Here is a 24,896-nt window from a genome sequence, read left to right on the forward strand (position 1 = left end):
AGTGCTCAATAGTTGTAATTTCAATAAACGATCTGCACTGAATAATTTACAACAATATTATTCCTCCATCGTATTGATTTGTTTTCAAAGATTCTAGCTCCATGTGACAAACTTCTGCACCCTCCATAACGCTGGAAAAAGGAGACTTTTCTTGATTACCATGGAAATAATTGTTAATTTATACTAAACACGGGCTGATTTAATGAGTTTAGACACATTAAGACACACATCTTTCCGGGCACGGTTAAAAATACTCAGTGTTCTGGTGGAGATAATTCTTCGGCTGATGGAGACTCAGTTAATTAGTGCAACCAGCATGTGCTGTATGTACTGAGATTAATAGGAGCAGTTGGAGGAGGTGGAGCAAAAAATAAAGTCAGATTCAGATCCTGTTTTTAGTTGATTTATAGACTTTGTCAAAGAACAACTCTGTTGAAGGAACAGTTTATAGGATTTCGGGGATCTATAAGGAGAAATTGAAGAAACCATGGAGAAACCATGTAGCGAGAGCCTTTTACGTTTTTACGTCACCTGAAGGTCACCGTAGTTCTCCGACACGCTTGTGAAACTGCGCTAACGTGAGCTGCAGAGTCTTAAACCGTGGTACTGCCAGCTGCCGTCTGGACTTATGTCGCTCCTAAAGTAGTGTTATTATGGTAAGGATCGCAATAACCTCAATATCGCAATACCGCAATGTAGAGGCTTAAAACATGTCGACGATGCTAGAAACTCACCGGTTGGACAGCGGGCTGGAACTGGCGGTTGAAGAGCTCCATACAGTTGTTGAAGATGTACTCGTAGGTGGAGTTCAGACAGGCCTTGACGCAGTCCCGCACCACGTTGGCGGCCCTGGGAGGACTCTGCAGCTCCAAGACCTGCACAACACCGGACAAGTCAGACATAAGTTGTATAGAAACACACATATATCCATGCATTTATAAGCCATATAGTAGGTAAATATAAACATTATCATCATTATCATAAGAGGTTTGGTTAGGTAATCCGGAATGTAAACACTTCAGACAATAAACAAGAGGCTGTGATCTACGACGGCGTATCAGGGCCACTGTAGGTAAAAACAAGTAATAATTACGTAGCCGGGGGAGAGGGGTAATCATAGAAATATTCTATGGTAAAAAACTTGGAATTTCCAAGATTAAAGTTATAAATTTATGAGAAAAAAACTCTTTTTTTTAGATTAAAGCGGAAAAAGTCACAAAAATAAGAAACATGAATTTATGAGAAGAAACTCTGAAAAATAGGAGATAGATTTGTTTTAAAGCCTGAAAGTTGTACAATTTCTCTCAACTATCAGAGAACCATTAAAAGTCAAAACACAGAAAAAAACACAAAAATTAAAGTTATATGGTTTTCATATGATATCAACAATATCTAAATAGTCACACGTTGGTGATTACAAATACATCAATGAAAATAAAATAAACAGAAATATTTGGACAAATTTTGCACAAAAGTGAGATTCAAAGACTCCTTCCAAACTGGAATAGAAAACAAATATGCATACATGAAAATATTATTAAACACACACAGATCCACACCCTTTCCTCTGTTCTCCACTGAGGAATCAATCTTCTCATGACAGACCTGAACTCGACGGCACAAGCTATGTGATGAGAGACATTAGTCAGAGACTGCAATCAATCCTGCAACACTGCAGCTCTACTTTGTGTTTCTGCTCCTATGAACGTCTTCACAAGGACCACAACTGACCAAAAATACTGACAATTCTGGGAATGTTTTAGTCTCAGTAGAGAGGAGACTTCAGTTTATGTAACATAAGTGTGTGAGTTTAGAGTATCTTTGCTATGATTATCTTACCATTGGATATTGACGCAATAAATTTGCCCTTATTCTAGAGTATTTTTCTTTTCACTCAACTTTTATTTAAATCTCGAAGAATCATTATTAATGCAACGTATCCTCATACAACAGTTCATATGATATCTTTAGAAAAGTTTTCATGCATTATCCTACGAATGTCCAGCAAGGTGTGTCATTATCTGCTTGTTACATGCATACAGTTTTTTTTTCAAAATAAACTACTGTCTTCACAGAAAACAACTTAGTTAGGTTTAGGCAACAAAACAACTTTTTTAGGTTGAGGAAAAGATTGTGGTTTGGGTTAAAATAACACCAGAAGTGGTGTTACTTAAGTGCGGAAGTTATGTGACAAATCAACATTGGCTTCTGGTTTCACACAGGACAGAAACGCCAGTCTCCTGGGCAAAGGTCCATCCACCCCGACCTCGTCAAGGAGACTGACGTTTGCCCACTGTTATTGAGCTGATATTGTGTTCCTACCTTCATCCTGAAGAAGGTGATGCTGGTGAGAAGATCCACTGTTGACTTGAGGTCATGGAGGCGAGGCTTGCTGCTGGCTGGGAAGTTGTTCTGCAGACAAACAACAGTTTGTTTAGTTTATCTTCCTTTTTTGATTAAAGGCTTTTAGGGTCTTCTTTTTACTATAATTGATTTATTTATTCAATTATGGTTGCCCTTTTAGTGTTCATCATATCAAGCTCCCAATTTACTCGGCTTTTAATTTACTGCATAACCGATTACAAGCAGTCATGATGAATACAAGAAGCCAGAGGCACAATATAATCCTTACACAAACTATATGAAAAACCTGCTGTGACCCCAGAGTACGCTGAAGAGACGGAAAAATAAACAACGTCTGAGTAGCTGAGAAGAGAGTATTTTTAACATCAAGAGCATATTGGGGGAAATAAGGAAGCCAGATGACAGCAGGAGGTGGTAAAATATTTGCTGGAGACAGTTTGAGGCTGATGATAAGTTAATAGTTTATGTTGACTTGTCGTACTCATGTCATTTTTGTGTGAATGAATGGGGACAAACGTACATGTCTGGGATGGACTGAAGCTATAGATCTGCGTGTGCTGAAGAAAAGAATGAAAGCAGCTGAAAGCAGAGAGACTCACTCTGTACATGGAGAGGTCGATACGCAGGGAGTTGTGCAGCTGATCCAGGAGCTTCACAAAACGATCTCTCTGTTGGAGAGAGAAAAGAAAGAGCAAAAGAGGCTTTACTCAGATTCTTGCACTTGTTCAGACAGCGAGAAGGAGACACAGACATGAGCAATTTGCAGCCTGTGAGTGTGTTTGAGTGTCTGTCTCTGGGTGAATATGTGTGTTGTCTAGCACCATGGAGAAGAACAGAGGGACTGACTGATGCAGAGAAAAATACGTTTTGTCTGAGAAACGCATCAAAACAGAGACAGAATTATTCTGCACATGTCACAAAAAATATAAGACCATGAGAGCTACATGAGTATATCTAAGTTTGGAAAAGCAGTTTCGTACGTCACGACTGTTGCTGATGATGAAAAGCTTCTGTTAGTGTTGAAGGAACACAGAAACGCTGTAGGGCTGGCAGTTCAGTTTGGTAGCAACAAGGCAAGACAGGCAGATGAAAAATAATCTGTTAACCCACACTGATGTTAAAGGAATACTCTCGTTTCTCTCATGCCTCCATGGTGAACGGAACATCCGAAAACGGAGAAAAGTCTTGATGAATTGAAGTAAATTGGGGCCAAATTTAACAACAAACAAACAACAAACTCTCACACAACTCATGCAGTTTAATCCAAGTCCCATTTAACCAGTTATATGCTCATCGTGTTCATTTTTCACAACTCTTTACATCACGTTCATATAACAGACACTTTTGTTTTGCAACTTGTACACTCACATTCAGGACCCGTCTTAGTTAAACACATGGAGGCACATGGACAGGAGGAGCCGGGGATCGAACCACTATGATCAACAGCCAACCGGCTCTAGTGCCTGAGCTACAGCCAGTAGCGGTATCCCCATTGCTTATTTTGTCATCTATCCACTACTTTCCTTTATGTTTTGGCAACACAAATGTATTTTCATGTCATGCCAAGAAAGCAAATAGAAATTGAGAAAGAGAGAGAGAGAGAGAGAGAGAGAGAGAGAGAGAGAGAGAGAGAGTACTCTGGCGTAGGGGGAGTCACGACATGGCTGACGAACTAAGGAGATCAAATGAGTTTGGTGTGATAGAGAGAACGAGGGGGAGGAAGAAAGAGAAGCGGGGTTTCCAGCCTCACTGGAAATTGGCAAAAGTCACTCACACATTTCTCTAACAGGTAACAACACCGGAGAATCCCACATCGGTGCAATCTGATTACATAACAGTTAAAAAGTTTACTTGGATATCTGTCATACCGCGATCCTTCCTTTAAACAGTCATGGCTGCATAGCAATTAGTTTGTACATCGTTAGTTTACCGGAAAGGGTTTCCCTTTTTTATGTTTAGATGAAAGTCTGAACAACGGCCAACATTACCTGGCATAAAAAACTGCTAAACTCTTGAAAGAGTCTTTTCAACTGTTGTTTGTGTCTATGTGTGCGTCCCGTGGTGGCAGGAACAATGCAAACAGAGACAGCAGAGAGCTGCTTTGTGAGTCATGAGAATTAAGAAACCACGGAGATGAGTTTGGTTTTAGATGAGAGGAAATGAAGCCGAGGGAGAGAGAAATCCCCCAACACTGACTCGCCAAAGCTCCTCTCTAAACTTGAAGGATGAGGCTGGTAATATTCAATGTTTTATATTGTCAACAAACCAACAATTAATTTATCCTACTAACAAGTTTTAGAGCTCTATCGTTGCATCCAAAAACGACTGCACACACTCTTAATAAGGGCAGTATCTAAGTCCTGACACCAAACCACTGGATTAGATTGGTGAATCCTTCATTTTTTACGCCTTCAGTAGGAACCAATAGGCTTGGGGCCGATTGGCTGCCCACCAACTGTTCAAATGTTATCAGCTCATTAAATGTGCGCCGTTATAAGCCTCACAGATGTGGGTCAGTAGGGGCCTGCCTCCTACTATGTTGTAAAAGTGAAAGTGAAACATGATGTAACACGATGTAACACAATTTGACGCTTAAAATAACTACGTTTTACTATGTAAAAGTGAAAGTGAAACTTAAGGTTGTGAACAAAAAGGCATGTTGATGGTTTCACATGGGATGGGAACTCCAGTCTCCTGGGTGAAAGCCCTGTGTTTTGTTTCCCATTGCGTCTTGTATCCAGATTGTATCTAGACTTAACCTGATTATATTTACACCTGGTATTAATATGTGTCTCCAGTGTCCACATTGAGATCCGATTGACATCCAATCGCTCTGCCTGAAAGGGCTGAAAGGAAGGCTGCATACGCACGGGCTTGCAGCCGGACACTGCCGGAGAGGCGGTGTGCAATGCGTGGACAAATCAGCCTCAAAACGCCGCCGTTTAGAGGGAGAGGACCTGCAGTGACTACGTGACTTTGAGGTACGTCTACACTCGCACACACAGAGAGGATGAAGGGAGGAGATGCTGAACGCAGACAGAGCGATGGCGGTGTTCTCTCCGGTCACAGCGGTCCAGTGACCGGAGGAGCGCTGGGAGCGCTCTGCACCAAAGCTTTGAATATTCGCTGCTGATAACTAACAAAGTTCCAGGGCCCAAAAAATGGAACTCAGGACAGACGAAATTCTGCCCATGTAGTTGTTGTATGTGGATTGAAAATGAAGTTGCATTTACACTTGTGTTCAATGTAGTCACAATGTGTCCCTAACCACCTCCAGAGGTGGTCCTCAATGCGTTTTGGCCGTATTGACACCTGTACTTTCATGTGGTCAAGAACTATCCGATTGCAATTCGATCACCCAAATGCATTTTAATGCCAAGTGTAAAGGGGTATGAGGCTTATAACCACCGATAACGTCCATTTGATGACTGGCTGGAATGCCACAGACAGCGCAGCGAAGGGCAGTGATGTTTGGTCTTTTTATGGGATTTGTTGACAATAAGAAAAACATATATAATATCGCCAGCCTTATCCTTAAACTCAACTCTAAACATTCAACCTTCAAATGTCCTCACTTTCAAAAACTGTCCTCTAAACTGTCAACGTTTAGAATCCAGGAACACACACACACACACACACACGCACACACACACACACACGCACACGCACACACACACACACACACACATCTGACCTAAAAAAATCCAGAGACAAGAATAAGAGATCAGTTCTGACCTTTAAAATAATAACACCTTGTCACATTGTCCTTCCCTAAAGCACACACATAGACTCACACACACACACACACATATAGCGGTTAGTCCCTACGGGTCTACTGCAGTGATTTCCTGAACATCCCCGTGTCCTCTGCTGCTGTGACACAATTTATGTGATCATAAAACATTTGGCATTATGTTTCAATTCATCAGATGTGTGATAAATATCTTTTTCATCCTGGAATAATTCAACATTACAAGCCCAAAGGCTTCACCTCTTAATTAAGTTAAGTAGCCTGAAGGAGAAAACAGAAATTATCATTTTAGAGCTGAACTTCAAACTTTCTTTTTTGTATAAAAGTCTGCAACCGGGTATATTATTCTCAGGGACTCAGTTTAATCACCATTGTATGAACCTTCAGTATCTTTCTTTTGTATTTTGAGAGTTTTTAATGCACCAAAATCCTTCAGCTATTGTTGGTGCGTACATTATATTGTTTTTGTATTCTTTTATTGTTGTTTTTTATATCCTTTATGTCCTTTTTACCCTCTGACCAATAGACAGGCCCAGACAAAGTGCTCACTCTGTAACTTCTATGTCTTTTGTGACCTCCGTGACACTGTAGCTCAGTGAATAGGACAGGGCAGTGAGTCCAACCTAATCACGTCTTTTCCCTCCATCTGCTGTGGAGCAGGTGCAGAATCACCACAAGCTAATAAAAGGTACCTTAAACAAGACGACATTGAATTATCTTGTGGAGGAAACAGCATGTATTGCTCTGTTCCCGGAGGAACTGTTGCCCAAAGCAGGAACAAACACGTCAATAACAAAAGTTCAAGAGCCAAATAGAAGTTCGGTGACAAACTGTTGGAATAATTTGGAGATGAGACACCGTGTCTGTCTCCTTTAATGTGTGTCAGTGTCCAGCCTGATGACTTCATTTTAGATGGAAATCACTGACACTTCAACTTGGTTAGATTTAGGCAAGAAAACTACTTAGTTAGGTTTAGGAAAAGAATGTGATTTGGCTTGGAATAACTCCGGAAGTGGAGTAACTTAAGTATGTAAGTTACGTGACAGTACTGTATATACAAATTACAGTGCGTTCTTTTTCGTAGGTGTAACTACAAACTGTGTATGAGACCAGTCTGACCAGTTGAACACCATCTCCATTTTCCCTATATTAAATAGTACATACTCCTATTCAGGGAGCTTTCTGCGGAATTTCAATTACATATAACTTCCTCTCTGGGAGATAATGACACTATGGGACCCATAAAATAAAATGTCAACATATAATCCACAAAAAAATGCAGGTAGTTTTGGGATTAAATCACATTTCCTGCACAAATCACCATTGCATTTAATGCTTTTGACTTCAGGCGGTGTAAATCTGAACTCTAAATTCTTTACAGCAAAATTGCAGTGAGCTGCTTGACACCGAACGCTACTGTACCTCTCCTCCCACTCTGAGGTGTAATCATATTCAAGTCAGGAAAGTACAAAACGGGCACAGACAGGAATGAAAAATAGGCCCTCCTGATGAAAGTGTCACTCACACAGAATCATGGATAAAACATTTTATGCTGAAATGAACCTAAATGACCTTAATCACGTTAATCCATGATCTGCTCTGCTGCAAAACCTTTAGTACATGGTCAGTAATTAACTTTTAAAAAGCAATCACTGCTCATTAAGGGCGCTTTCATGAGCCATAGTCCGTTTGGCTAGTCTGAATCAGAGTGAAATTGGTACTTTTGGCTCGTTTTCTATTTAGTCTGGTTCGGTGTCACAGTGCACGAATTAAAATTTGCTGAGGGATGTGTACAAAGGAGCAGGGCCGAAGTGCTTTCACTTTTCTTCTCCTCTAGTTTATCTTGAATGACTTTATAAACGTCACTGTTTTTGTGGACTTTATTTAACATATTCTGTGTTCTGTTCAGCCCAGATGTCAAGCAAACATCAGACTTCTGCAGAAGTCCAGGTCAGACCTGTCTTTTATCTGTGTCTCAACAAATGCCCGCACAGAAAGCCTGCATTTTGGTTTTGCTTGGAAATGGTCCGAGACCACCTCTCGCAAGCGGTCTCGGTCCTGGTCCGCACCAGAGTTCGATTACTGCGTTTACAAACCGCACCAGAGCTCGATTAAAACAGACTAAATATTGGAGATATGTTTTGTGAAAGCGCCCTTAAGCATTTAAGGAACTCAAAGAAAGCCTTTGTTGCCGCTCATTGCTGAAACTAGACATTCACAGCAGCTCCAGCAGTACTATCTGTAGCTGACGACTACAGGGAGGTATGAAGGTGTATAACAGCTAAGGGGCATCGCTGTAAATGAATCACACTGAACCTGCTCGGCTAAAGTAATTTATGGTAAACACAACCAAAAAGAATCCAGTGAGTAATGTTCGTTCCCGCTGGTGAAATTTACTGTTGCATTAACAGCGTCCTTCCTAACCAAAGAATGAGGGGAAGTTTGAGATGCTGGCATGTTTGTATAGTCTCCACACACCCAGAGTCTACTCCGCAGGCACCCACACACCTGTACAACATGACAGACAGCGTCGGTAAAACTGTCAGCTGATGACATGATCTCAGCGATGAGTTATGAAGAGCAGAGAGAGGGGAGGGAGAACAGATCGATATGATGCCATCTTTTATAGACGGATGCAGGGCGGAGCAGAGGAGAGGGAGGGAGAAGACACACTACACAGACGACGGGAGGGGAGATACATGATGAAGTGAAGTTTTGCAAGTTAGTTATCACCTTATTGCCATGGCAACAGGTACAATGAAATTGGCGAGGCTCAAAATTTAAACAATAAAAAAAAGCAATAAAGAACCATAAAAAGAGAAGGAGGGTAAATAATTTGTGTGGTTTTCGAGGTCTGTCTGGAAGGAGAGAGAGACAGTAAAATAAAAAAAGCTCCAGCAAATGAAAGAGACAGACAGACAGACAGACTGTGGCCGAACAGATGGTAAAAAACAAATAACATCACTGCTGTCTGTGTGTTTTTCTAAAAAATCTAAATAAGAAATCAATGAAGCAAAAATAGATAATTAGAAATTGTTACAAAATACCCTTTGATCAAGCAATCAACTCTAATATCAGTATAAAAACTAGAATTGCCGCCTTGTGGTTGTATGTCTCCATCCACCGACCGGTCAAGTTACAGTTTACATCCACGTCTGTCCAAAATATCATCCCTTCATTATTTAATCCTGTTAGACATTTGTGTGAAATTGTCAGAATTAGCAGATTAATTCTTGAGTTATGGCAAAAAAAAAACGTGTTTTGTGAGGACAACCAAAATCTAATCCTTGAATCCAAGTGGACGTTTGTGCCAAATTTGAAGAAATTCATTCAAGCTGTTCCTGAATTATCACGAGAATGGGACAGACGTGAGGTCACAGTGACCTTGACCTTTGACCACCAAAATCTAATCAGTTCATCCTTGAGTCTAAGTGGATGTTTGTGCCAAATTTGAAGTACCAGGCGTTCATGAGATATCACGTTCAAAAGAATGGATTGGACAGATGGACGAGCTAAAAACATAATGCCTCCGGCCACGGCTGGCGCCAATATTTATTTATTAATTTATTTATTTAGTGAGCTAGTTTATTAGTTCCCATACAACTAAACTGCATAACCAAAATATGTTTCGAGGGACACGTATTTTCTCCCAGATTACAGTTACAGTTTTAAACAGTTTTAAACACGTAGTTAACGTTGTACATTGAAACAAAACAAAACTACTGGGTTAGGTTTAGTAAAAAAACAACATGGTTTGGATTAAAATGAATATGTTTCACACGGGACATGAACAGCGGTCTTCTGTGGGAAAGTCCAGTGTTTGTTGGATACATCAGATTTTGACTTTCTGGCTTGTTATACCCGTTATTAGTCAAAAACGTTATTATTTAACGTCAGCAGACTTACACAGGTATTTGTGAAACATCAAAGACAAACGTAGTCCACGACAAAATATGTTTCCCTCCAACCTAACTGAGAATTAAATTTAGTTGTATGGGAATGTCATTTTTAGGAGCCTTGCCCTCCCTATTAGTAAGTAATACCTCAATACATTTAGAGCTCACAGGTTAATTAATGTCTTAAAATATAGTTAGTCTAGGATAATTCGTTTTTATGAGAAGTCCAAACATTATTATAACAGACGCTTAGTCATGAATTAGTGTCGGTCCTCTATGCTACAGTGTATGATATGTCATGCATTAAATCATACATTAATTCAAGCTGAGTCATGCATTAAATCGTGCTGACTCATGCATTAATTACTGTCAAGTCATTAGACTGTTACTGATGTTCTCTGTGATCAAACAGGGAAAGAGAGAGCAGCTTAAAGAAACGAATGAATTACCCAGAAACACAGAAAACGACTCAATTCAGCTAAATTTAATGAGAGAAATAAACGTATCTATCTTTCCAGCAGGGCTTGTTACCAACCCAGAAATAGTTGTAGTTGATGGTGAGAGCAGGTCTGCCTGCATCCCCCGGCCCATTAAAGCAAGAGCACCCCGCCTGCAGTCGCTCGTATATCACCAGAGCCTGAGTGCAACCGGTAGCAGGACTGAAGTCGGCTCTATTGGCAAAGATCCCAGCAGACATTAAGCTCGGCCTCTAACTGTCATTGTCCCCCCCCGTCTGTGGTGGCTCATGTGGGGCCCGCGGGCCGGATTTGGGCCACTGCAAAGTTCAGTGCCGTCCCCAAAGGTCCCAGAGTGATAACACATTACCTTTTAATGAGGAAGATTATTAGCAGCATAAATAAACACCTACTGGCTGGCTGGCTGCTGGCAGATCATTCAGAATGGATGTTTATGTGAAACAGTCCTTTACAAAGCTTTGAAGGGACAGTTTGAGTGTGTTAGTTTGGAGAAACAGACAGGAGTACCATATCAGTTTAAGTGTACACTATATTTAAACTCCAATAGTACTCCTGTCTGTTTCTCCAAACTCCATCTACTGTAGGTAATACACTGACTATGGAGAAGTACCTCATACAACCCCACTTCAAAACACCTGAACTATCCCTTTAAGTATTACTGGCAATCCAGGTTACCTTTTGTGGGAAGACTTTGTGACGCCTACTGCTTTAAATCTAATTCAAACATTTCTTACCTGTAAAGGATTAAATCTCAAGTCTTTATAAATGTCTGCTCTTTTGTTGAGTTTGTGTCTGACTCTACTAGTAGCTTTCTAAATCACAGTCATTACAGTGACTAAAAGCTATTTGTATAATCTTACATAATCATATCAAGAAGAAAAGAGCATTTTGTTTGAGTAAAAGCAGCTTGAAGGTAAATGTTAAATTCATTAGAGAGAGATGCTTTGACCGCCAGCTGAATCTCAACATGTCCTTGATATTTTTAATGTTGTTACGTATCTACGATGCTCTGGAGAGACAAAACAAAAAATGACGAGGCAAACATGTCATCCATCAAACATAAAGCACCTCCTCCTAACGCAATCACATGTCACTGTCATTGTTTTGACTTGTAATTGTGGTGCAACCAATAACCATGTCAGGGTAATTTTGAGAGGGCAATCATGCAGGCTTTATCAGAATCAAATCAGTAGAGTCTGAGAAATCAGTTGTGACTGATGAAAGATGCAGCGAATAAAGAAACAGACAGAGAAGGAGTCAGCCCATAACCTCCAGAGAAATACTGGGAAATGCATGAGATGTATGTTGGAAGAATTTGAGCATCCTTTCCATGCAGTATAAATCATATTATCAGTAGCTGCAGCTCTACAGATTCTTCGTAGTTGCACGGACATCAAGAAACATTAAAAGAATAATCTATTTAGCTTTCGGCTTTGTTATCCTAGCTGGTCGTCGTCTTGTATTTTTTATCAGTTTGCCTCTTTTTGGACTTCTTTCCTTTATAGTGCACATGTTGATAACGTATTTTTCTTTTTGGTACCATGCAACAATGAGCCACTGATAACTAGGAAGTGTTTATGTTCAGTCTGAGTTTGCTGACTAAATATATCCCTGATAAAATAATCCAATAATGAGCTACAAGAACAGAGAAACACCTCAACTGCAGTTTTAGACTACCTCTGCACTATCAGACCTCCAGCAGTGTTAGACAGATTTCATTTAAGATGGTTAATTATAGGTATAATTTAACTTTATCTAATTTAACTTCCCATAACTTTAGAATTGGTTTTGCCAAAGCTCTGTGTATCGATCTGGTGAGGACTTTAAAGTACTTGTGCTTCTTAGCTGATTATCAAATCACCTGTTTTCTGTCCACAGCAGTAAAAAGTAGTTGTCTACTTCCAGCATGTTCTCACTCCCGAGTCGTCAAATACGGAAGCTTGTTCAGTGGCCCTACGCGTCAAACTATGACGCTCTACGTGGTCGCAGTTATGACAGGAGTAAAGGAGGAAGTCAGGTGATGTAGTATAAAGAGCGAAAAAACACAAGACTTTCACTCAGGAGACCGGCGTTCGTGTCCTGTGTGAAAATGTACGCAACGTTTTGTATGGTGACGTAACGCTGAGTATGTGACATACTTAACTACGTAACAAACATTCTTTTTTTAACCCAAACTACGATCTTTTCCTAAACCTAACCAAGTAGTGTTGTTGCCTAAAGCTAACCAAGTTGTTTCCTGTGAACACAGAAATTTATTTTGAAAAGACAGTGTGTGCATGTAACGAGTGGAAATCCGATGTTAGAGGGGTACGTAGAGAATCATAGTTTGGAACGTAGGGCCACCTGACAAAGCTGCCGTATTTGAGTTGGGTGTGAGAACCATAGACTGCATATTAGCAGTAGACGTAGTCACTGTGACATCACCCAATGGTTTGTGGAATACGGTTTTGAAGCCTCGAGTTCAGAATTTCGGTGACCAAAATGTTTTAATTAACTTATATGAACTTGAAAACACACTGTGAAAGGGTTAAAGTTCTAAGACGAAAGCACGGACAACGCCGTGGTAGCGACCTGTCAATCACAAGGTAACCCCGCCCTAAAGCATCCCCTGCTTTATGATCTATTTGACTCTAAATGGGACCATCATTTACTAAATGAACATCATGCTGTATTGAAGAAGACTTGAAACTAGCGATTGAGACCATAAACTCATGTTTACAATGTTTACTGAGGTAATAAATCAAGTGAGAAGTAGGCTCATCTTCTCATTGACTTCTATACAACCAGACTTCTTTTTGCAACCAGAGGAGTCGCCCCCTGCTGGCTGTTAGAAAGAATGCAAGTTTAAGACACTTCAGTATTGGCTTCACTTCACAGACCCGGAGGTTGCTGACTGGTGTGAACCTGTTGCTATTTCATACTGAGATGTCTAAGCTGTTTGTTTTCAAATCCAAGCACCTGCTGATGTTGAAGGCTTCCACTGTCGCCCCCAACGTGCATAACATCACCTGAAAGCTGCATCTGCACTGAATCTACGTATCAAAAGATGACGCTTTACAAACATAATGCTAAATGGTCTTGACTAGTCAGATTGTGTTGAGAAGATTCATGTTTATCTGTGTTTATTTTATTACTTCTGCTGGTCACTTACCCCGAAGTTGGAGGCTGCAAATCTGGCCGGAGCAGAGACGTTGGTGGAGGCGGTGGGGTGGGCGTAGAAGGCATTGATGTTGGCCAGCAGGGTGCTCATCACTGCCGGCACCCCTGACAGCATGTACTTAGAGGACAGGCAAGAGAAATGGCTGCGGAGGAAAGGAAAGGAGAGAGATAGGAGGTGGAGAAAGAGAAAAGAGAAAGTTAGCAGGTTTGGAAAGAGGGAGATTGAAGATTTAAAAGTAGTATGAGGGTAAAGAAAATGGAGAGGGTGGGAGGGAGAGACAGGTGGAGACAGAAGGAAGGAGGAGTGGAGAAGAAGACATGAAGAGATCCGAGGGAGGATGGATGGATGATGGAGGGAAGGAGAGAGGAAAGGGTTGGGTATAATTGGAGATGAGGGAGAGAAGACGGACAGAGGTGGGAGGGAAACCAACAAAAATGAATTTAGTGGAGATGAAGTAAAAGCAGCCGGAGTACAATTGCAGCTGTTTTTCCTCCAATTGTCATGAGTTAATATTACAATTATATATTACTATTATATCAGACACATCTTTAACTTTTTGTCATTATGTAATTAAGACAAATCAAGACACTGACAGAAAACTACTGAGCCAGTTTTAGCTGCATCTGCATTTAGCTTTAGAGAAGCCTAAAAGGTACTGAATAAACTCCGTCATAATAATATCATTAAAGAGGTCACTGAGGATCAGTTAACTCGTCATGAGGAGTGCTACTCAGTGATAACAGTTGTAAATGTTCTGTGTCTGAGGTAATAACCCAGATTTCATTAATTTATTTAACCCGGAAAAGCCTCATGGAGATTAAACATCTCCTTTTCAAGAGAGTCCTGGCCAAGACAGCAGCAGCACATTACACAAAGTTTCAGCTGTACAACAAATAACAGTTACAGACAATGCGATTTCAGGTCACAGCATGAGTATACCAAAAAAATAAGACTCAGGTCATCATATTCTAGATCACATGGAGGCTCAGACAAAGCATCTACAGCCTGATGTACCTTCCTCCAACTCCAACAATCTATTTTTAAAAACACTATCAGGGGTCGTGAACAACAAATTTTGCAGGTGAAGACGAGGTTACAGACTGGGGTCGTCAACTTTGATGTGGGCACTTGAGACGCTATCAAACTGCGTCATGGGAACGGAAAGATCCAGCATTTTTTAAGCATGACTCAAAGTACTTACGATTTTGACTTTACGTTTTGAAATAAAGACATACTGTATAAAAATACTCTGATTTGAGTAGTATTAGTAGTAGTAGTTTGTCTGATAGGGATTTTTCCACAAAAAAGTTCCTCATTAAATATTCTTAAAATGACATCCACTTGTTCTCCCTCACTGTGACAGTTGTGAGGCCATGGACAATAACACATTCCCCTTAAGGTTTTGCCAGTTAAATGAGGTTTTGTCATTAAAACTCTTTAAACACATTGTTCATTGTTAATTTGTGCAAAAAAATATAAATTCTAAGGTACGAATTTGTGTACAAATGAAAACAAATTACTAATTTGACAGCACAAGTTAATAATATGAGCATGAAATATTAGACAACAGACGGGATCTATAAAAACACAAACACACACATACACACACACACACACACACACACGCACACACGCACAAACACACACAAACACACACATACACACACACACACACACACACGCACACACACGCACACACACACACACACACACACACACACACACACACGAACAGCTTGATGTAGTGAAGGAACTAAAACGTAGCTGAAGTTCAGCGAGCCCTCAGTGATATGTGAGGCTGTTATAATGGCCACAGTGCGTCTGTGCATTTCAATCACCATTTTCATTTGGCTGCGTTATCGATTGGCTCATATTTCCATTTCCACTGGGACTTAGTCCGAGCCATTTCTGCTTACAGCGTCAATTTACTCAATGCTTCCCAGTATGATTATGTTATGTGTTTGTGCTCCATCGTCACACAAAAACAAACACACGGACCCTCTCTGGGAAAGGTCAAATTACAACATTATTAATGTAATTAACTTAGAGTGTGTTAATGTGTGTGCGTGCGTGCTCATTGAGTCTCTCTCCACCTGCCTGCAATGATCCAATCAAACAGCCGGGAAATCTCCAAGGTGACAGGTCATCCTTTCTCATTAGACGTGATAAACTAATTTGCATGCTGTTTATAGTTCATGACAACACCCACCTCTCATCACATCAACACACACACACACACACACACACACACACACACACACAGACGTACAGATACTGTACCCAAACACACTAATTTCATGTATTTCCTGATTTGATTTACACACACATGCACACAACCGGCTAACATCATGGAGAACCGGAGCACCTGGTGAGCTATTCCAACACTGAGCTTACGTCATGGCCTGGTATATGGACTCGATGCCGTAGCGCATGGCGAACTCGTCCACGATGTCCTGCTGCACCTCATCGTAGTAAACCTTCCAAGCATCGTCTCCCTGAGCCGCCGGGATCTTCACCACGCCGCCTCCCTCTATGTCCGTGGAGAAGTGAAACATGTTCTACGATGAAAAAGGTTGAGAGGACAAGAAAAACATCAGCGGTGCTCCAGGAAGTAAACAACAATAGTGAGCTGAGATGTTCGGGACATGATGTCACCGTTGGGTGGTAACGTTTCTCTTGACGATTGAGAAATTGTCCAGTCTGGTAACTTTGTAATTTGTCTTTCTGGTTTGTCTGATCATGTAAGCAGCCTCAAATATCAGAAACAATTTGTTGAATTTGAAAACGCTTTGAAAAAAAAAATGAGATCTGCGTCATTTGGAGAAAACTCCAAAATAAATATTATAACATCAGAAAAAATGTCAATTAATTTCCTGTTTTGCTCTTCATTAAAGGTGCTATGATATCCAGAGCATTATTAATATAGAAGGAGTAATGTCTACCTGGGCAGAGAACGAGGCTGCTCTCTCTCTTTGTGTGTTGTAATCAGAGCTTCTCTGTGCTTTGTTGACATCGCCGGGCCGTGCCTTTTAGTGCATGTTCGTGCATGTGATGCGAGTGCGCCCCACTGGCTAGCTCACGGCCGCCGCTCGGCTCTTCTACGGCGATTACAGCTGATAACGCCGTCGGTCGGCATAGCAGCAGAGCACCCACCCTCCGGTTCCCCCGCTCCAGGTTAACACTGTTAGCTCTGTCAGCACTATTGTCTATGTTTTCACTGTTAGTACCGTTAGCTGCTAGCCGCCAGCTCAGCCGTCGCCATGTTTAGAGCCATGCAGAAGCAAAAGAAATGCTCCCAATCTCGCATTTAGCACCTTTAAATTAGATAGAGACCATCTTGTGATGGGATTACACCAGCCGCAACGCCAAATAGTGCCAAGGGCATAAAGTGGGGTGGCCAATGGCCCCTTTCCCAAATCCTAACCCCCTCCTTTCGGCGCCCTTGCTCAAACAACACCCATCTTCAGACTCAACTTTCATTTTGATCTCAACTACACACCTGTAAAGTTTCGTGACTGCATCTTGCACAGTTGCTATTGCTGTCACAAAAAATCTGTCCACAGACAAACACAGATTCACAAGGCTGATAACAATCTGTCATTTAATAGATTCGTTTACTGTATCTGTAGAAAAGTAATCAACGATTTTGATTGCAAATTGTTTCAATGTCATTCATCAAGCAAAAATGCAAATCATTCACTAGTTGTAGTTTCTGAATATGAGGATTTGCTGCTGCTGTTCCCTCTTTTATATCATTGTCATACGGATATTTTTTCTTTGACTGTTGTTCAGACAAAATAAAGCATTTGAAGATGTTATCTTTTACGTTTTTCACGTTGTTTTGACACTTTATAGGCTAAATAATTCTCTAAAATATTTCATTTAGGTGTGCTGGTGGCTTACTGCTGTGATTTTGTTCTTAATAAAGGCCCGACTCTCTACGGACGCCAGTAATGTACCACCAGTGTGCATGTGTGTGTTAGTGACAGATACAAGCAGAGCAAGGCTCCAGTTACTCCTAGACTTCCTACATCAGCTTATTCCTGAAAGCCTGTTGTCAGTATCCCCATTATCAGTGTGTGTGTGTGTGTGTGTGTGTGTTACCTCATGAAGGCACGTGTACTGTACGTGGTAGGGTGCCACCTTCTCCTCTCCCTCGATTTCCACACTGATCTGAAGACGGATGGCACCAGACACCGCCGACTTGTCTGTTCTCTTTTCTGCAAGTGGAGACACACACACACACACACACACACGCAAACACACACACACACACACACACACACATACACACACACACACACACACACACACACACACACACACACACACACACACAATTGAGTCATACATTGCTCAGTTAAACTTAAGTTGAACTTCGGATCTCAGATGACAACTAAAACAGTGAGCGCTCCAACTGTCATGCTAATGAGCAAAATCCACACTCTGAAACACAAACACACACTTAATACCAATTATTACACACACACACACACACAGACCATGTCTCCCATACTCCCACGGTTCTGAGTGACTACATACCCAGGTTGTACCAGACGTCCATCTCTCCGCTCAGAGTCCGGACCTCGATGATGCTCTGACCCAGGAAGTCGTCAGACTCCCTCTTCAGACGCTGCTTCACTCGCGACTTGATGTCGTCGTCTTCGTCCCAAACGCGCAGCTTGATGCGATCCGATGAGTTGTGGCACTCGCTGTGGAGGAGACAATGAACAGGTGGGCGACGTGTTGTTTTGACAAATGCGTGAGTGTTGGAGCAGATGGGTAAGGTGGGAAGGTTTGCATGCCTGAAGCAAATTGACATATGTTCAAAAATCCTCATTATCATCCTCTGGTAACAACCCAGTGAGCATTGATTTATTGATTTGAAAGGAAAAAAAAAATGTTTTAAATGTCTTGGCTAAAACCCATAGACTGTATATAAGATGGACACAGTCACAGTGACATCATTTTTGGACTACCCTAAGCCTCGAGTTCGGCATTTTGGCTGTTACCATCTTGTTTTTTGGCCGAGAGAGAGCGGAGTTAAGTACAACCGAATGCTGAATAAGATGTTTTTAAGCGACCAAAATGTTATAATTAACTTTCATGAAGTGAAAACACACTGTGAAAGGGGTTAAAGACGTAAAACAAAAACACGGACAACTCCCAGACCGGACAACGCCGTGGTAGCAACCTGTCAATCACAAGGTAGCCCCACCCTAAAGCATCCCCTGCTTTATGGTCTATTTGACTCTAAATGGGACCATAATTTACTAAATGAACATCATGCTGTATTGAAGAAGACTTGAAACTAGAGATTGAGACCATAAACTCATGTTCACAATGTTCACTGAGGTAATAAATCAAGTGAGAAGTAGGCTCATTTTCTCATAGACTTCTATACAATCAGACTTCTTTTTGCAACCAGAGGAGTCGCCCCCTGCTGGCTGTTAGAAAGAATGCAAGTTTAAGGTACTTCCTCATTGGCTTCACTTTTCAGACCCAGAGATTGACCGCTGGTAAAACCTCGCTAAATTTAGTTGAAATTTTTTTAGATGCCTACCTTACATATAACTTCTGTTTGTACAGCATTGCAATAACTAGTATATCTCAATATAAAGCAAGTCTCACTTACTGCATGTTGAAATATAGACATAACACAAATATGTTTCTAATCATAGACCGCGTAGGGAGGAAATCTGGGTGGACAGGTCACACAAACACAGGACTTTCACTTGTTTTGGAGTTTTTTGTTTTGTTCTGTTTTTTTTTACATGTATTTCTACTTTAACTTGAAGGCCCTGCACGCTCTCACAGGCGTCTCATAGGACTCCATGTGCTAATAAATACCATGTGGTGCATCAATCAGGTGCAACAAAGCTAACAGGAGAGTGAGGGAGAGTCCTGAGAAGAGCTCCAACCAACAAAAAGAAGTGAAATCACATGTGTCGTGTAGGTTTTCCACGGGTGTGCAGAACCTTAAAGTAAAGCATCTGAAACCTTCCTCCACCGCTGTAAGGTGACTGTGACAGTGACTCTGTTTGGCTGCCAGACATCTGAGAGCTCCAGCTGAGCTTTACAACCAGGAAGAAAATAACAACTTACAAGCTGAACTTTTCCTCCCAGACGGGGTTCAGGTTGCCGTAGATGGTTTTTGTTCTCTTCTTGGTCTTCCCAACTTGGATGGTGACGTACGGGTCACTGGAGCCCGTTCTGTCCTTGGCCTGGAGACCCTGCGCACTGACGACTGACAAACACAGAGAATGACTGTGAATAAAATTGCATAAGAACAACAAACACCTACTTGTTACCATCATCTTTGTGTCTCATTCACACACACACACACCGAAACACAAGATATCACCCACACAGTTATGCAAAGCCTCGTAACACAACACTCGTGACTCACAGACAGATGTTGGGTAACAACGTTTCTCACCAAATCACTTAAACAACTGTTGTCACCTGATGCGCTGCTGTTCTGTGCAACAGGTAATCAGAGGCTCTGTTCAGATTCGGTATTAACATGCAAATTAGACTGCTCATACTTACACAAATACTTATGTACTTGCCTTTTTGCATACATGCATACATGCATACAGGTGAAAGCCATAGTCTAAAACCCAAAAACTACTTTTTGTACTTTGGAAACAACAGCCACTGTTTCAACTTTTTGATTTGTCCTGTAAGCTTAAGACTCAACATCACACCAATCCACATCAGTCCCTGTAATATCTTTGCCGGCAGTTCATTCACTGTCGGTGACTGATGCATTTTATCTGTGCTAAAGGGAGTTTTGAATATTAATTGGTTGAGTTATTCCCTAATGAAATCAACGGGTTCTTCAAAGAGCTCTCGGTGGAGCGTCTCCTGTCAGTCCACCATCCAGTTCAATCACAACTTGGCTTTTAAACACAAAACTGAGTTTGAGTTGAAAGTCTGAATGTATGAATGAGGGGGGACATGATTGATTTATGCAAAATAAAAAAAAAACTGCGATGAAAAAGCAAACGTGAGAATGTCAAACAACTTGAATGATTTATAGACGCTTTTAAAAGAATGTTTGTGAAGTCTTTTCTCCTCCATGTTTGAGAGGACAACACTGGCTAAAGATATATGACAAAAATACAAACCATATCAGGGTTTTATCTCATTTATCAAAGTACAAAAAACTAAATTTACTTTTAAAGTGGTACAAATTCACAAACATTATCTATATTGCTGTCGGTTGATTAAAATAGTTAATCGTGATTAATCAAATAATTGTACATAGTTAATCAAATTTTTTTTTATCTGTTCAAAATGTAACTTAAAGTGAAATTTGTCAAATATTTAATACTCTTATCAACAAGGGAGAAAGCCTCACAGATATGTAGGAGGTCTCAACAAATAAATGACTCGATAAATAAATAAACGTCATTAAATGTAGCAAAAATAATAAATAAATACAAAATAATGCATGAATAAACATAAAATAAAAAATAAATGCAAAAATAAATAAATGTAAAAATAAATGCAAAAATACATAAATAACAATAAATGTATAAATACATTTTAAAATTAATAAAAATAAATACATAAATAAATATAAAGGAAAATTAAATAAGGGAATTAATAAAAATATAAAATAAATAAAGAAGCGAATTAAAACAGAAATATACATATTTGTTACATTTTATCAATTAATTAATGGCTTCATTTATTTTTAATATTATTTAATATTATTTATTATTAATTAATGTCATTTATGTATGTATCGGGTCATTTATTTATTGATGTATTTTAGATTTTTGGCAAGTTCCGTCCTCCATACACAGGTACTGCATTTAGCATAAAACAATATGCTCACATCATAACATGGCAAACTGCAGCCCAACAGGCAACAACAGCTGTCAGTGTGTCAGTGTGCTGACTTGACTATGACTTGCCCCAAACTGCATGTGATTATCATAAAGTGGGCATGTCTGTAAAGGGGAGACTCGTGGGTACCCATAGAACCCATTTACATTCACATATCCGGAGGTCAGAGGTCAAGTACCCCTTTGAAAATGGACATGCCAGTGTTTCCTCTCCAAAATTTTGTTTAACTTTGGAGCGTTATTTAGCCTCCTATGTGATAAGCTAGTATGACATGGTTGGTACCAAAATGTTTGATGTCTTTCTGATTGCCTTTCTGAATCTAACCTGACACATTTTTGAAAATCTTTTAATTACATATCCAAAATTCAACCTGTGAGTTTGTTGTCTGACCTCGATCAGCAGAAAAGTGAGCACATGACCATGAATGAATTTGAAACAAAGCGCCAGTTGAATGCCTGTCCCTGCTTCTCCTCTTTAATGGAGCTCGTCACCGGTGATCGGGGAGACAAGGTGTGATGGCTGCCATGGCAACACTGCTGCCACTATATGGTGTGATGTGTCTGGTTGCTTTGGTAACAGTGGCAGTCATGTTTGGCAGCGGGAGGAGAAGGGAGGTGGGGACGATATACATGTCCGTATAAATTAGTGAAGCTTGCAGATAAAGAGTTAAAGTTCAGAACAGACTGTCAGATAAAATAATGAACTTTCACGAATGTGGGATAGTTTTCTTTTATTCAGGTGTTTATGTGAGGAAACCTGACGCGCTTTGCTTCAGCAACACTCTGCTTCACATTGTCACAGCTGCAGGTTTTCACAGCCGTCGACGTCAACTGTGCTGTGTTTCTTGAGGGCGCCGAGGCTTCAACCTTTGATGAGATTCACTATCCAGCCTTTCCTTCACCTTCCTGGGATTTGAATGTGCAGCAAGACTGCTTTTCTCTCTTTCTACCACTGTCATACAATTTTAAAATGTGCCCGAAAATGTGTTTTGAGGTCTGCTTATTCGATGTTTCACCTTCTGACTTCTGATTTAATATGAGTTTTTATTTTGGAAAACCGTTCCAAAGCATTTACCTGAAAACTTTTATCAAGTGTTTTTAAGCAAGAACTTGATTAGTTTCACTTTGAACTTACTACTTTGTACTAAAACTAGAATTAACGCCTCGTGTTTGTAAGCCTCATCCAACCTGTCAAGTTGCAATTTACTTCCATGTCTGTCCAAAACGTCATCACTTCAGCATTTTATCCGGTTAGACATTTGTATGAAATTATCATAATTAGCAGATGAATTCTTGATTTATGGCCAAAATCATGTTTTTGTGAGGTCACAGTGACCTTGCAACACTTTCTGTCTGTCTGCAACTAAACTGCATTCCCAATAACGTTTGAGGGAAACGTTTTGTTTTCCCAGTCGCACTTTTAACCTCTTAAAACGAGTGTGTATTTTCGTTTGAAACGAAATTAAGCAGGACTAGCTCCTCAACCATAAGGCTTATTTGCATTTATTTGTCTCATTTGAAAGGTAAGAAACTAAGGAATATGAATAAATTGTAAGTAAACTGTATTACCATCTAGATTCCAATGGAGAAGCAATAAAATATTTTTTATCCTGACCTAGAATAAAATCTTAATTTAAAGTTTTAAATACGTGGTTAATGTCATAAATTGAAACAAAACAAAATAAAAATGCAACAAAACTACTTTGTTTAGTAAAACATTGTGATTAAATTAAGTGAGCGTTGACTTTTGGTTTCACATGGGACACGTACAGTGGTCTCTTGAGTGAAAGTCCAGTGTTTGTTGACCCATCCACCTCCCTGACCTTCTCCCTAAATGGACTTCCTCAGACTATCACTACAAATTATGGCTGTCAAAGTTAACACAATAATAACGTGTTAACGCAAATTCGTTTTAACGCCACTAAGTTCTCGAACGTATTAACACAATTAGTGATTTTTAGTTTGTAGCGAGCTCAGTTTCAAAGCTAGAGTGAAGATATTGATATCATATGGAACTAGAAAACCTAAGGAATCCATTGTAAATCATGATTAAATATTTGAATCGATTGACAGCCCTGCTATTTGTGATGTGTCAAAAACAAACGTAATCCGCAAGAAAATATGCTTCCCTAGAAGCGTAATGCTGTTTCTTTGTATGCAAACGTAATTTTTATGAGACAGGGTTGAACTTTTGACCTTTGACCACCAAATTCTAATCAGTCCATCCTTGAGTCCAAGTTGACATTTGTGCCAAATTTGAAGAAATTCTCTCAAGGCGTTCCTGAGATATCAAGTTCATGAGAATGGATCGGACGGACGTACTGACAACCGGAAACCATAAAGCCTTCGGCAACAGCAGGAACTGGTGCAGAGATGTACAGATCCTGGGTCAGCTGAAGCCAGCTGTGAGAATAACAGGCCGTGTTCTGTAACCTTGAGTTCATTCTGCAGACTGACTTCACAAAGATCGAGCAGGTGCATTATTATAGTAATAATGGAGAAAGACAAAGTAGAAGGAGAGACAGGTTGGATAAGCTTTTCCTGTCTCTCACTGCATCTCATGTTTGCCAGCCAGTGTTTATAAATGTGCCGTTTGTTCACTTTAATGATGATGTATTACTGTAACGGTGTCTGTTAACACATTCATTTAAATGAAGATATCAAGGTTTAACTTTTCTTTGAAGGTTTCTGAAAAGTTTTGTTTTATGTCTTTCAACAGCCAGAAGAATAAAGAGAGAAAAAGTACTCAAGGTGATATCAGTTGGTAAACTGAGAGAGACAGAACAGAGTAGCTTTCTGTCATCTAAAACATTTTCACTCCAGTTAAAAAATAACTGAATAGACCAACGGACGTACTGTTGATGGTGATCTTGGCCGACCACTTGGAGGTGCCGTCCAGGACGCTCTGTTTGATGCTCTTCATGTGCTGGACGTGGATCACCTTGGTGATGGTGAACACTTTCCGGATCTCTTCAAAGATCTCCGGCTTGTTCCTCTCGCGGATCTTCATCCTGTCCTTCATAGCCATGATGATGTGCTGCGTCCGGTCCTCCGCCCCGGTCTTGGAGCTCTTCTCGGCCGCCCCTGAGGACGTCGAGGTTGGAGGAAACGGAGCAGGAGGATGAGTTAGAAACAATGTCTTTAAATCATGCTAAATGATGGACCACGTTTTTTAATAGACCCCTCAGGTTTTCTGGCATTAAGGCGCAGAACGTTCATGCTAACTGGCCGTCAGCTGTAGTCTTTGCGGTGCGACTTTTGGACAAGATAGAGGCGGCGTGAGGAGACCCAACATTCGGCCTTCATTGCCGCTAGTTCTTTGATGTCGGTTTGATGTGTCCAGGCCTTCACCCTCCACAACTCCTCACACTTATTCCACAGCATTTCAGC

General features: G+C 40.5%; 1 protein-coding gene across 6 annotated transcripts in view; it reads right to left on the minus strand.

The window, feature by feature from the left end:
- LOC119492936 (protein unc-13 homolog B-like) overlaps positions 1-24,896 on the minus strand; it is a 199,330-nt gene that overhangs the window by 48,816 nt on the left and 125,618 nt on the right. For all 6 annotated transcript variants that reach the window (XM_037777840.1, XM_037777844.1, XM_037777841.1 and 3 more), the window contains 9 exons: positions 24,363-24,590; positions 19,753-19,894; positions 18,190-18,359; positions 17,752-17,867; positions 16,042-16,205; positions 13,639-13,789; positions 2,964-3,032; positions 2,323-2,412; positions 735-875 (listed from right to left, as the gene is read on the minus strand). In XM_037777840.1, the coding sequence (XP_037633768.1) occupies positions 735-875; positions 2,323-2,412; positions 2,964-3,032; positions 13,639-13,789; positions 16,042-16,205; positions 17,752-17,867; positions 18,190-18,359; positions 19,753-19,894; positions 24,363-24,590 (1,271 nt within the window). The remainder of the gene's footprint in view (positions 1-734; positions 876-2,322; positions 2,413-2,963; positions 3,033-13,638; positions 13,790-16,041; positions 16,206-17,751; positions 17,868-18,189; positions 18,360-19,752; positions 19,895-24,362; positions 24,591-24,896) is intronic.

The sequence above is a fragment of the Sebastes umbrosus genome, chromosome 8 (assembly GCF_015220745.1).
Source record: "Sebastes umbrosus isolate fSebUmb1 chromosome 8, fSebUmb1.pri, whole genome shotgun sequence".
NCBI lineage: Eukaryota > Metazoa > Chordata > Actinopteri > Perciformes > Sebastidae > Sebastes > Sebastes umbrosus.